At 40.7% G+C, this 14919-nt stretch overlaps 1 protein-coding gene across 1 annotated transcript in view; it reads left to right on the forward strand.

The window, feature by feature from the left end:
* Scn8a (sodium voltage-gated channel alpha subunit 8) overlaps positions 1-14919 on the forward strand; it is a 138710-nt gene that overhangs the window by 48252 nt on the left and 75539 nt on the right. The window contains exons 7-11 of the mRNA XM_004637833.2: positions 1545-1766; positions 3072-3135; positions 4548-4689; positions 7467-7673; positions 8812-9105. Of these exons, the coding sequence (XP_004637890.1) occupies positions 1545-1766; positions 3072-3135; positions 4548-4689; positions 7467-7673; positions 8812-9105 (929 nt within the window). The remainder of the gene's footprint in view (positions 1-1544; positions 1767-3071; positions 3136-4547; positions 4690-7466; positions 7674-8811; positions 9106-14919) is intronic.

Genomic DNA, 14919 nt, shown 5'->3' on the forward strand with positions numbered 1-14919 from the left:
AAACATTGTATTTTTAAAATTAATTCTTATAAGATAATATAACAGGAAATATAAAAGCAACAATTTTATCAAATTTCTGCAATACAAGAATCATCTGGTTGAAATGATACCTGGTGATCTTCAGAATAGTCAGTACTTAAACAAATTCGCTGGCCAAGTAACACTCGGGGTAAACTGTCCAATGTGTTACATGACATATAACATTTAACACTTAACCATCACAGTGCTCCTATGATATTCAGCTATAATCATTTCCATTTTAGTTCTTTCTTGGTGCTAGGGATTGAACCCCAGGGCCTTGTGCATGCTAAGCAAATGCTTCATCACTAAGTTGAAATTATTTCCATTTAAAATGAAAAAGAGTCCAAGAGATTAGATGTATGGCTCAAGTCACACAATTTAAGATTGTTGGTATCTGTCTGACCACACTTCAAAATCAAGATTAGGATTCCTATAAATGTCAGCATGCTCTTATTGCCTTCAAAAGGGCGTCAGAGATGAGACCGAGACCCTTCTTGAGGCCCATGTGTCTGCCTTTTGCTCCTCCTGGCCCTGTAGCTACCAGAAGGGTCAGTGTTTTATTGGTCATGTTACAATAGCCTCGTTTTCAGTAAACCAAGGAAATTGTGTGTAAACTCACTCAAACAGTGTGAGCATACAACCATATTCTTCTGTATAATCCTATCACTGACTTTTCACCATATGATTATGAAATCTGCCTTCTTGAGTCAGATTTGAACCTGAAGTCAAAATGGATTATGATTTTGTTTTAATCTAGGACAGAAAAGTCATTGTACCAACAAGCTATACATGTGACACAGACAGGTGTATTTTTAAATAGACACACTCTTAAGTAGTGGACTGATAATGAGTAACATCTCCAACATGCTGGTATTTCCAGAGCTTTGGGAAAATTGTTGTACCTTCTCTCTTTCTACTAGCTTTTAAACTTCCTGTTGGTTTCTTCTCCAAACTTGAAGCCTCTTTAATCCTTCATTTTTCCAGTTGTTTGTTTAAACAGCTGTTTACTGTGGACTCAGCATTATAGATTTGGAATAAGACAGATGTGAAAAGTTAATTATAACTATGACCAATGCTATGGAGGAAAATACAACGTGCTACTACAACAGTAACATCAGTAGGCAAGGAAGAAGAGTTGGAGAAGCAGGGAGACAGCTAGAGGAAGTGATCATTCTGCTGAGACTCAAAAGATGAAAAGTTAGTGCTGGGTGGAAGGGAGCATCCGGGCAGAGAAGGGTTGAAGGTATGAAGCCCTGAGGAGTAAGAGTATGGGTCACTGCGGGAAGATAGGAAAGCTTATCCAGGGAAAAGGAGCTGCAAGTTGGCAGAAGCTTTTTAAGAATTATGACAAAAAGAGATACCTGTGGAAGTTGACCATTTTGCTGACCCATCATTTCTCTCACCATAACCGTATTTTGGGGGTTGTACTGTGGGGAGGAGTAGAAGCTGAGGCCAAGAGGAAGGGTGGGGAAGGTGAAGGGGAACTTCTAAGTGACTCTGGCTCCGGGGGTCTATCTCCTCAGGCCTGAAGACAATCGTGGGCGCCCTCATTCAGTCTGTGAAGAAGCTGTCAGATGTGATGATCCTGACAGTATTCTGCCTGAGTGTTTTCGCCCTGATCGGACTGCAGCTGTTCATGGGGAACCTTCGAAACAAGTGTGTGGTGTGGCCCATAAACTTCAACGAGAGCTACCTTGAAAATGGCACCAAAGGTTTTGACTGGGAAGAGTATATCAACAATAAAAGTAGGTGGCTCCTCCCCGCAAGAGGAAAAACCTGGCCCTTGTATATATGGTCAGAAGCTACCACAGGACTTAAAAAGTGGTTGGGCGCAGGACGGAAATGACAGTGCTACCAGAAGTAGCCTTACAGTCATTCTCCTGTTTTTCTCCTCAAGGTGGGATCGTGTTTAGAAGCTGTTAAATATCAGCCTTCTCTCCGTTTCTCTCTTTTCTATTCCTTTGAAACAAATGAAACATTATAGCTTCTTTACTTATGCCCTTAGCTTTTGCTTTAAAATTTAGGCTTAGAATGTTTTTAAAAAGTGTTCATTTCCTCACTGGATTACGAGGGATATTTAAACACTTGGTCAGTAATGTGCCTGTGGAACCTAACTTTCTTTATTCTAGTAGACCTTAGTAATTTATCTGGTTTATGGAGTCAGGCATTCTCTAAGGCACCATTTGATTCTGCTACGATTATGGAGTTTTAATAATTTCATTTGAGGAGCCAAAGCACTTTGGTCTTGGCATTGAGGAATGCTTGGTGCAATGGCATTTCTATAGACGAATGAAAAAGTTAGCATTGTCATGACTAGTCATTCTCAAGAAATGAAGTCAGGGGCCGGGGAGATGGCTCAGTGGAATAAGTGCTTCCCTGGCAAGCACAAGGGCCTGAGTTCAATCCCTGGTTCTGCCAAAAGAAAAAAAGAAATGAAGTCAGTTAAGTAACCATAAATGCTGCAAAGGAGATTCCAGGAATTAAAATCCTGCTAGTTTAAAATAAGACAAGGTAACTTGTAAGGAGTTCTAGAACATCTTGATAAAAATAAGTTTTAAAAATAGAACACCAGGAGCCAGGGAGATGGCTCAGTAGAATAAGCGCTTGCCTGGCAAGCACAAAAGGGCCTGAGTTCAATCCCTGGTTCCACCAAAAAAAAAAAAAAAAAGAAGAATAGAACACCAAAACTGTCAAAAGCAATAGACAATTGATAGAGTACTCAGAAACTTACTTTAGATGAGTAACTTATCCCTAAACTTACTTTTTATTCAAGTATCAGAACCTAACATGTAGGTTTGGTGGAACACAGGTGCCTATGTAAAAAACCCAGTGCATCGAGGGCTTTGTGGTAGCAGCTTTAATTTGTAAATATATATACAGGAAAGTCATTAGTGGAAAGGAATTCTCATCTGCTTTCACTGCTGTTGGAAAAGATTTATAGGAGCTAAAATCAATAGCTGTTCTGCTGGGGCTATTAGGAACAGTGTAACCTTATTCTCTCATTCACTTAAGTCTGCCTATTCATTTCCTGCCTCTTCAAACTTTTCTAGCAAATTTTTACACAGTTCCTGGCATGCTGGAGCCTTTACTCTGTGGGAACAGTTCTGATGCTGGGTAAGTAGCTCACCTAATTTTATTCTCCTTTCTTAAAATAATGTGCCTATTATTAGTTGGATCAAACTGGACAACATTTTCACTTCTCTTTGTGCTCACATAATAGGTTCTACAATTGTCCCTGGCCTATAGGCTGATTCATATTTTCTCTCTGTTCATAGTTATCTGACTAATGTTAACATTTCACTACTAGGTGCCTGTGGTTCTTCTAATCTAAAGTGAAAATCAAAGACACAAAAGAATAGAGATCAGTAACATTTGTTAGCTTACTTGCCTTTTGTAGATGCCCCTCATTCTGTCTTAACATAGTTGATACTGCATAAAATGAGGACATGGTAGCTTAGCATCCAAAGATGACCCAAAATGTCCTATACCTGACAGACCTGTGCTAGAACAAAGAGCAACATAGTATTTGAATCCTTGTTCTGCTACGTCTAGCTCCAAGACCCTTGGCAAGCCATTTCATTTACCTGAGCTCCAGTTTTGTCAGCCATCAAATAGAGCTTTTCATAAACCGTGTTCTCTCTTCCTTATAGGTTTACTAGAAGGAGCCAGTGAGGTAACAGTCATGGAAGTGCTTCATAAGCAGAGGCTGTACAAAGGCCGGGGGGTGGTGTCATTTTTCAGAGTATGTTGATCCCCTAGGAACTGGTGCTTTAATATAATGACAACTAGAAGTCCATTTTATTTCTGTAGTATAGTAAATAGTAGAGATTACATTGAAAGAAATGGCAGTTGAGCTTAAAAACAAAAGAAATGGTGCCGCTGAGGTCATTGAAATCCCCATTATCTCTTGGTTATCAAGCAGCTGTTAGAACAGTGAGGACTAAGGAACATCTAGACAGTTGTCATTTGGGATAGGAGCTAAGTAGAATTTTATTCAGTTGCACATTAATGGGAATCTGTGAAAAAATCATCTGGCATGTCTCTTAAAAATGCAATCATCGGTCCCATAGCTAAAGCTTTCTGTGCCTAGGTCCTGGGTAGGGCAGAGGACTGTATTTTGAAGGGTTAGGCCATGTGACCCTGATTCTAGGCTTTCCATCGAAATTAGCTAGTCACTATTTTCTTCCTCTTTTTCTTTATTTTTCTTCCATCTTGTTGCTCTGCCTCTGTAGATGGTCTCTTCCTATTTTCAAGGTCACAGAGTACATAAAATTATGTTAGTTGGGGCTGGCGAGATAGCTCAGTAGTCTAAAGTGCCTGCTTAGGCAAGCTTGGGCAAGCACACAGGGACTGAGGTTTGATCCCCAGCACCACATACTACATCAGCCCTGCTCCCAGGGTGGGCTGAGCCGGCCACACACACACACACACACACACACACACACACAAATGTTACTTATAATCTCCAGGGTTGTGACTAGATGAAATTATGTTTGACATTTGTGAATTTCTTTCTCTTCCTTCAGGCAATGTCCAGAGGGATACCAGTGTATGAAGGCAGGAAGGAACCCCAACTATGGTTACACAAGCTTTGACACTTTTAGCTGGGCCTTTTTGGCTTTGTTTCGCCTAATGACCCAGGACTACTGGGAAAACTTGTATCAGTTGGTAAGTAATATCTCTTTGTATTCAGTAACAGAGTCTGCATGAGGATATGTGGGACTGGAGACCTTCTGTGTGAGAAACTGTTAGTGAAAATATTAAACAAGATCTAAAGCTGGGTGTGATGGTGCATGCCTGTAACTCCAGCCCTCAGGAGGCTGAGGCTGGAGAATCACTGCAAGTTTGAAGCCATCCTGGGCTCCATACTGAGTTAAGGCCAGCCTGAACTACACAGTGAGACCTTGTCTCAAAAACAAATAAATAAACAGGATCTGAGGATAGCATTTCCCATAATTGGAAGGTTTACAGTATTAAGTGAATTCTCCAGCTCTAATCCCTGTTTCTTCCATTCATTCATACATTTGGCAGAGACTTTTTTAAAAAATGTATTTGGTACAGGGTCTCACTACACAGCATGGACTTGTTAGTGATTCTCCTGTTTTCAGCTCCCCAGTGCTGGGGCTAGGATTATAGGCATGCACCACCATGTCCTGTCTTGGTGGCTAGTTCAGTGCATCTGAGGGCAGGGCCAGCAATGCATGTGGTACTGGGGATTAAACCCTGGTCCCTGCACTCACCTAAGTAGGCAATTAGTCCACTGAACTGTCTTGTTTGCCTGGCAGTACTGGAGATTGAACCTAGGGCCTTTGCGCTGGGGTATATCCCTAAATTGCTTGGATTATAGGTATACACCACCATACCGGTTTCTTCAATGCTCAGTAATATATAGCTGTGGAAGCTCCCAGCACTAATCCCTGGCACTAAATCCCAGACCAGGCAGCCTTTGCATATCTCCTTTATGGCATTTAAGAAATATTGAATATTTATTTGTGTAGAGCATTATAGTAAACATTATGAGTGAAATTTTTATCCATAAGGTCTTTGGAGTCTAAAAACAGAAGAAATGGGGCTGGTGAGATGGCTCAGTGGTCTAAAGCACCTACTTAGAAAAAGCTAAGCTAAGCAAAGCACAGGGACCGCGGTTCAATCCCCAGCACCACATGCCAGCCAGCCCCACCCCCTGGTGGGCTGAGCTGGCCACATACACACACACAAAATAAATAAATAAATAAATAAATAAATAAATTCTTTAAAAAAAAAATAAAAACAGAAGAAATGGTATAACAAAGGTCACTGAAATCCCCCTTATGTCTTGGTTATCACAGCAGGTGTTAGAACAGTGAGAACTAAGGAACATTTAGACAATTATCATTTGGGATAGTACGAAAGTAGAATTTAATTCAGTTGCAGTTTATCTATTAACATTTTTGAGATTTGTAACACATTCAGACTTGTCCAAGCTAGTTGGAAGGTAAAAATAATGGCCATACCATTCTGTCAGACAATGTGAGCACATCGTTTAATTTTGTTGGTTTTGACAGAAGAGTTAGCTTAGGTGATTGCTGAGAGTCTTCCAATTCAGAAATTGCACAACAACCCACTGTTTTCTTTGTTGCTTTGGTATCTGTTGATGTGAGTTTCATGCCTCTCTCATGCATAAAGGAACCTGTTTAAAGAAATCTGGTTCAGATCCCCAAGTCAGTTTTTACCAATTCTGTTTGACAGCCTCAAGTGTGAATCTTTCTCATGAAATACGATTAACACATAAGTTTTACTGAGATCCAAAATTGAAAGAATAAAAACAAAAACTCAAGAATAGTGGGTTACAAAAAGGTAATCTAAAAATCCCATTGTTCTTTGATATCCACTTACTCACTATTCTGAAAGGAATAGCCTTGGTATCCCTCCTTTTTTCTTTCATGCTCCCCACTATTCTTTTTGTCATAGAGCAATACTCTTCTCCTTTTCTTTTCTTTCTTTCTTTCTTTCTTTTTTTTTTTTTTTTGGTGTTTTTAGTACAGGGTCTACAGGGTCTCACCACACAGATCAGACTCATAGTGATCCTCCTGTTTTCAGCCTCCCAAGCACTGGGATTACAGGTGCGCGCCATCATGCCCAGCCTCAGTCACCGGCTCAGAGCACCCTGGGGGCGGGGCTGGGATGGTATGCTAGAGATCGAACCCCAGTCCCTGTGCTTGCCTAAGCAGGTACTTTAGTCTACTGAGCTATCTGGCTGGCCCACTTTTGCTTTGTTTTATTGCTTGTGTTTTTGAGACAGAGTCTTGCTACATAATGAAGGCTGGTTATGAACTCCCTATATAGCCCAGGCTGGTTTCAAACTCACAGCAATCTTCCTGCCTCAGCCTCCCCACAGCCGGGATTATAGACATGTGCCCACCACCTCTGACCATATTCTTCTTTTTAAAATTTATTCTATTACAAGAGCATAAGCTGGATGTCACTCAAAATGGGGACTTTCTGTGAAGTGGACCTGATTCCAAAAAGAAATTTGTCTGTTGACATTCACCGAGGGTCAATGGATAAATGAACTAAAAGTCTTGTATTCTTTTTCTTTACATTTGCTTCAAAGCCACTTGATGAAGTCAATTATAATTCTGAGCCCAGAGTATTTTTAAATAAAATAATTTAAAAATCAAAATTTTCTCTATGAAAGGAGCTTATAGGGTATATTTGGATCAGGAAGATTTTTTGTCATAAAATGTGCAGACACTTCTGTCACTCAGTGTGAGTTGAGCATAGGAAAACCACTCAGCCCCCCGGGATGCGTTGGGTCTCTGCAGAAAGAGGAGAGCCACACAACAACGGCCGTTCTGTTCAAACTGCTGGTAGTTGTACTAAACCTCATGAGGAACTAAACTCATGAGGTTTTCAGCCTGCTGCATCCGACGCAGGTGTCTCATAAAGTGGGTTTGCCTTTACAGACCTTACGAGCCGCTGGAAAAACATACATGATCTTCTTTGTCTTGGTCATCTTTGTGGGATCTTTCTATCTGGTGAACTTGATCTTGGCTGTGGTGGCCATGGCTTATGAAGAGCAGAATCAGGCAACACTAGAGGAAGCAGAGCAAAAAGAGGCTGAATTCAAAGCAATGCTGGAGCAACTTAAGAAACAGCAAGAAGAGGCACAGGTTGGTGATTCACTCTTTGCAGCAAGCCCTCCTTTCTGCCAGATCACAGTGACTAGGACTCCATCTGATTGCCGCAGCAGTTGATCATTTCTAGGTTCATTGGCAAGTAGAGGTCATTAACCTGATTACAATAACCCAATTTGTTCCATTTGTGTTAATGGCCAAATTGTTAAGATGCTATTTTGTTTTATGTTTTTTAAGAGGTGAGGGTCTCTCTGTGTTGCCTGCACTGGCCGTTAACTCCTCGGTTCAGTCTTTCTGTCTCGGCCTGCTGAGAACCTTGGACTATGGGTGTGGGCCACCCCTCCTGACTTTATAGGATCTTCTGTTGACTCTTACAACTCTTTAGTGATCTGACTGGAAAGAAAAAAAGTAACCAGAGCAGTTTTTATAGTTCTTCACATAGCATTTTTGTCTTTTGTTGTTTTTTGGGGGGTGTGGGGTTTTTTGATGTGGGCATTGAACACAGGCCCTCATGTACACTAAGCATGGGCTTTCCCACTGAGCAATACTCCAGCTCAAACCAAACTTTTTGTGAACATTGGGTTCTAATTAAAAAGAAAGTAAAAGACAAAGTATTAAAGTAAAATTTTTTTAAAAACCTAAATATTAAAATAAAAATTTGAAAAACAGACTTGTGATCTCATCACCCTAGTGCTTAATTTTTTTTTGTAAAGAAAGACTTGCCGTGCTGTCTGAGTGGCCTTGAATTCTCAGTCCTCCTACCTCAGCCTCCCTAGGGGCCCACTCACCTCCATCCCCACCCCATCCAGCTGCTAACACTCAACTTTATAATCCTTATTTAAATATTCATGGGTTTTTATAGTTACCCCCATAATATATAACAAAGTTTATTAGCTTTTATTTCCAGTCATTCAGAAGTGGTCCCTTGTTACTAAGAAGACAGTCAAGCTCTTATTTAAGATAAGCAGAAGAATAAACCTGTCTTCACCACTAGACTCTGTTCAGTCAAATTCATTTAGAAAATGGAGACAGCCAGGCCTGACCATAACTTCCTTGAACAGCCTGGTTTTCTGTCCCTTTCTCTAGCTATGGAAAGAAAAAACTCCATCCTCACTGGCTTGTTTAGGTGGCCCCAAGTCATGCTTCTGTCTGTTGTCTGTATCTTCTCTCCTAGGCTGCCGCCATGGCCACTTCAGCAGGCACTGTCTCAGAAGATGCCATCGAGGAAGAAGGTGAAGAAGGGGTTGGCTCTCCTCGGAGCTCATCTGAACTTTCTAAACTCAGTTCAAAGAGTGCCAAAGAAAGACGTAACAGGAGAAAAAAAAGGAAGCAAAAGGAACTCTCTGAAGGAGAGGAGAAAGGGGATCCCGAGAAGGTGTTTAAGTCAGAGTCAGAAGATGGTATGAGGAGGAAGGCTTTTCGCCTACCAGACAACAGAATAGGGAGGAAATTTTCCATCATGAATCAGGTAAACTCTTTGTGTTGGGTGAAATAAGCCTGAGAAACTCCAGTATTCCTAATCCTACTTGATTTTGTTTTCCTCTTTAGCCTTAGTTTCCAGAAGTATCCTTGCATAACCAGTCTTTCCTCTCCATTCTCTGTGTTGTTTTCCTTAGGAGCCAGGAACGTTGGTGAGATGACACAAACAGAATGTGTCAGGTGAAAAAACAGTGACCACTTGCCTGGCAAGCGCACGGGCCTGAGTTCAATCCCCGGTTCCGCAAAAAAAGTAAAAGAAAAAAAAAAAAAAAAAAAAACAGTGACCAAAGAAACAAACTTTGGGGTTTGGGAGCTTAAAAGAGGGAGCTGAAAAAAAAATTTATAAAGGGAGAGAGAGGGCCAGGGAGATAGCTCAGTGGCTTAAGCACCCTCCTGGCAAGCACAAGATCCTGCATTCAAATACCGGTGCAAAGAAAAAGATGGAATTGCTGGAACATACCACAATTTCTATGATTTTAAAGAAAGAGAGGGACAAATAGCCATTAGAGGTGCTGAGAGAACCAAGAGTTAGGGAAACTAAAAGTGGAAGGGTTGGAGAAAGCAAGAACAGTGATCAGTGTATTGGGATTTAACAGAAACACCTGATGAGACTAGAATTAGAAGTGGCCTTTGGGTTTGGAAGTGTCAAAATTATTGGGGACTTTAAAGACATGTTTCAGGCCATACAGCGGTCCCTCACTTACTGCAGAGGCTACATTCCAGACACCCCTGCGATAAAGTCAGCAAAGTAGCGACATTATATTTATTTTAGCATTTATATATATTTTAAGGCTTTATAAACCCTTCCCATACTCTTATAAACCTTTCCCACATAGCACTTAGGAGGCTGAACACAGGATCACTACGAGTCCGATCTGTGTAGGGAGACCCTGTAGACCCTATACTGAAAAATAAATAAATAAACCTTTCCCACACTTTTAAAAATACTTTTAATGTTTTTAACCATTTTCCAAACTCATAAACCTACATAATTTTAACAACATACACATACTGTATACTGTACTACAAAATCCCACGATGTAGCAAAAAATCCATGATGAATAATTTAGGTTAATATTTTTTGAAAACATGTGAGACAGTGAGTCCATGAAAGTTGAACCATGAAATAGTGAGGAAGTATTGCAGTAAGAATGGTTGCCATTTTCAGTTCAAAATGGAGACATATGTGGGCTTCTCATTTAAGCTTTAAAGAGTGTGGATAAAAATAGGCATTTTTATAATTTGCAGGGGGGAAATCCAGAAGAGGTAAAGGTGCAGCTAGAAAATGAAGACTAGAAGTGGATTGTAGTCTTAGAAGATGGGGAAAGATGTAGTCTTTCAAAGGACTTACCTCACTCTCTGAACCCTCAGGAACAGTCAAAGGTGACGTGGTTACATTTGTTGCCAAAGAGATGACCCCTGACACTCTGATTTTTCCGTAAGGTAGAAAATTAAAAATTTAATTGAAGCTAGATGCGAGGTTGAGTTGCAGGCTAAAGGAAATATTGACAGTTCCAAATAGTAAGAAAAATGGGGGAGAGAATTCCCCTAATCAGATTAATTCTATTTGCTAATAAAGTCCCAACTCCTAAACATAGAGATGATAACGTTCTTCTCCTGCTCTCTGGATACAGTCTGCCTTTTCCGTGTCCAATTACTGTGTCACAGTATTTAACCCAGAATGATGTGCTGACTGTTTCTTGCATAGGATGTTTGTTTTCTATCCTCCCAGGTTTACTCCACAAAGCTGTAAGAGACACTCCTTCTCTGAGTGTCCATGTTGTGGTTACTCTTTACATTTCTCTCAGGAAAATTTCCATAACCCTCTTATTGCCCAGGTGGAACATTTCCTTTTTTCCTCAGGTTTTATGTGTATATCTTCATGTGAGTGTATTCTGAGTACATATTTTATTTATGTGAATGTTATCTTTTTATGTGAATGCATTCTATGTACGTATTTTATTTATGTTCATATCCTCTCCTCTTGAAGTCCCAGAGTCGATTGCTTCTTTGCACATGGCTGCCATTCAGATATTCTTGGACAAGGACCGGGGAGATGGCTCAGTGGAATAAGTGCTTCTCTGGCAAGCGCAAGGGCCTGAGTTCAATCCCCGGTTCCGCAAAAAAAAAAAATGCTAATACAGATATTCTTGGACAAATGAATGGAGGAATTTCAGAAATCCAATTTAACTCCTTCTGGGACTTGTTTATGACTGGTGCCACCTGTGCCTCACCTTCACATCACCTTTATCCTAGTTCCTTTTTAGGAAAAACTGTGATTACAACTTTGTTATAATCCTGACTTGTTTGGAGAGCCATCACCAAGCTTGGTAATGAGTACTGTAGTGGGGGTAGTGCTTGGCTAATGAATAGTCTCTGATTAATGTGTAGGCTTCAGCACAGAGTTACATTATTGCTCCCTTGCTCAAAAAATAAAACTAGGTTTCTGAGCTGTCCTGCTTTGCATGAACATCCACTTCCTCTGATTTCTCCATTTAAAGGATTTTGTAGAGTCCTAGAGGCCATGACTAACTGCCAAGACTTGCTTAGGACACCAACACACACCTCGTCCCGTAGTCATAGTCTCTGCCCCAGTACTCCTGCATTTGCTGGGATTTTATTTGGAAGAATGACTGAGAAAATTAGGCCTAGACAATTAGTTTTTAAAGACCTAAAATTAACTTAAAAGGTACTTACTAATGGATCCGGGGTTATGCAGTTAGTAGTAGATGTCAGAGCTAGGTCCATCTCTGGAGCTTTATGCCTGGCACCCCTGGCAGCTGACCTGCACTTGTGCGTGGCATCACGTTTCCCACAGCACAGGTCAGGCATGGGTCAGTTTCCTTTATGTTTTTATATTCTGAGATTATCTGGAGACATTTCCCAACCCATCTCCCACCACATGGCCCTGTACTTTTAGGGCTTAGTACAGTTTTTAAGGATTAGTTAGAGTCTGTGTTAACAAAGTATTTTAATTTTTCTTTTGCAGTAATTATACTTCTTTGGTTATAGAACTCCATATCTTTTTATGTGCTTTTAAGTTAACTTTAGATCTTTAAAAACTATTAAGGACCTCAAAGAGCATTCTAAACATATGCTTTTGGGGCCCAGGGTTCAGCTCAGTGGTGTAGCACCTGCCTGACGAGTGTGAGGTCCTGAGTATGATTCCTGGTACAAAAAAATAAATATATGTATACTTTCAACTTATCTGCTTAGAAACCATAGCTAAAATTTAAAAATATATATTTACTAATTTATGTGTTATATTATTAACACAAATTACATATATTTTTATAAAATGAACTTTTTCAAAAAGTAATGGGGAAAGTAGTATTGTTAACATTTTAAGCTTCTCTTCAAACTCTAGTTTAATGAAAACCGGATCATATTTGTTTCTATGTGCATTAAGTCTGTTGCACTATTTTTTTTTGTTAAAGTATTTGGAAAAAAATCCAGTTTCATACAAACATACAGTTAGAAAAGGGTAGAATGTCTTAATAGTCTTTGCAGATAATTTTTAATGTTCCTTCCTGTTACAATTCCTAAACTCATCTTATTACAACTTTGACCATTTTTTAAAAGTTGTAGTATGGAATCTAAAACTATATCAGTAGCTTCATACTTGATTATATTAAAATCCTTTGCTCTGTTTTACACCACAGATGTTCATTTTTTTAAATTAAACAACTTTTTCTAACTCATGTACCAAACAAGCATTTCTCCTGCCCTGAGCCTCTGGGAGTAGACAGCTAGGTGCCACCTCGGTAGCCCAGAGCCCTCTGAAATCATGCAGACTGTGCAGTCCTACACATACTCAGATTAGCCTTCCTGCTTCCCCCACTCCTCCCTGCAGAAAGCATTGGGCCGTGCCTTCCTCTTCCCCCCTGCCTCCTGACTGTCCCTTATACTTGCCTGTGTGGTGTTTGGGGGGCATGGCATGCCCTCGTCTCTTGGGAACCAAGGGACAAACTTCTTTTGAAAGCAGTTCCCTCTGTATCTCTGTCTCTTAAAAAACTTCCCATTTTCCAGCCATATTCTTCTTCTTTTTTTTTTTTTTTTGTATTTTAGGGAAGGGTCTACAGAGTGTTCGGGGTCTCACTACTAGATTGGATTCATAGTGATCCGCCTATTTACAGCCTCCAAGTGCTGAGATTACAGGCATGACCAGTCTCAATGCTGTCTCAGCATGCTCCGGGGGCGGGGCCAGCACGGCAGGCTTCAAGGGTTGAACCCCCAGCTCCTGCACCTGCTTGCAGGAGCTTCAATCCACTGAGCTATTTGGCTGGCCCAGCCACATTCTGGGTGGAATGGGGGATTGAACTCAGGCCCTTGTGCTTGCCAGGGAAGTGCTTATTCCACTGAGCCATCTCCCGGCCCCAAGAAAGCACTACCCAGCCACATTCTTTAGAGCAGTTTTTCTCAAACATTGGGGTGAAGCAGTAGGTTTTTTTTTTTTTTTTTTTTTTTTTAATATTTTTGTGAACTGTTCCTTAATGTGAAATGTAGTAACAATGGATTTCTAGAAAAATTATCACATTCTTAGATATTATGACAATGTTAATTGCTATAAAAATTTCTAAATGTTTCTCTGAATTTCTTTGCATGTCTCATTGTAAACCAGTACAAGGTCTCATACTAGCACTGATTGGTGAATCACACTCCTGAGTAGAGCAGGTTCAGGGGAGTGAGACAGCGATTCAGTGAGGATGCCCAAACAGTGTTGTGGGAGAAGAGAACAGTACAGTAGAGGAGGCCCTGATATGCTTACCTGGAGAAAGGGAACATCATGGCAGCTTTTACTCATACATAAAACCCAACCAACCAGGGCACCTCCTCCTCTCTCATGCAAGGATGCAGCAGAAGAATAAAATAAGTCATGCTAAACAGAGATGATACTTACCCACATCCTTTTTCCAGAGGCATATAAATAGTGCATGACATGTGACCTTTATGTAAATGGTCTGTGCTTAATGATTTTGTTGATATGGCTCCCAGTGATCAAACACATTTGTGTCTCAGAAACTTGTGAGCTGCTTAGAGCCAACTCAGGAAAAGACTTCATAACAAATGAAGACAGGTAAGAAAATAGAACATGCTGGGGCTGGAGAGATGGCTCAGTGGTCTAAAGCACCTACTTGGAACAAGGTTGGCAAAGCACAGAGACCGCGGTTTGATCCCCCAGCACCACATGCCAGCCAGCTGCGCCCCCTGGTGGGCTGAGCTGCCCCCCACACACAATAAATAAATGTTAAAAAAAAAAAATTAAAAAAAAAAAAAAGAAAATAGAACATGCTATCCTGGGCTGGCCAGGTAGCCCAGCGGACTAAAGTGCCTACTTAGGCAGATGCAGGGGCCAGGGGTTTGATCCCTAGGCCTGCCGTGCCACTCCTGGGGTGCACTGAGACAAGGATTGAGACTATGGTGGCATACATGTATAATCCCAGCATTTGAGTGACTGTAAAACAGGAGGGTCACTAAAAGTCTGATCTACATAGTGAGACCCTATAGACCCTGTACACTCTGTACTAAATACATTAAAAAAAAGAAAGAAAAGAAAATAGAACATGCTAAAATTTGAATTTTTGACCAGGCATGGTGGTGCACACCTGTAATCCCAGCACTCAGGAGGCTGAGGCAGGAGGATCATTGTAAGTTTAGACCAGCCTGAACTACAAAGTAAGTTCAAGGCCAGCCTGAGCTGCATAGCAAGACCTTGTCTCATAAAGACTAAATAAATAAATTAGAATTTTCCAAGAAAATGTATGGATCTAGGGGCAAGGGCTTTATACATGACTGGAAGAGA

The sequence above is a fragment of the Octodon degus genome, unplaced genomic scaffold, assembly GCF_000260255.1.
Source record: "Octodon degus isolate 3935 unplaced genomic scaffold, OctDeg1.0 scaffold00093, whole genome shotgun sequence".
Lineage (NCBI taxonomy): Eukaryota > Metazoa > Chordata > Mammalia > Rodentia > Octodontidae > Octodon > Octodon degus.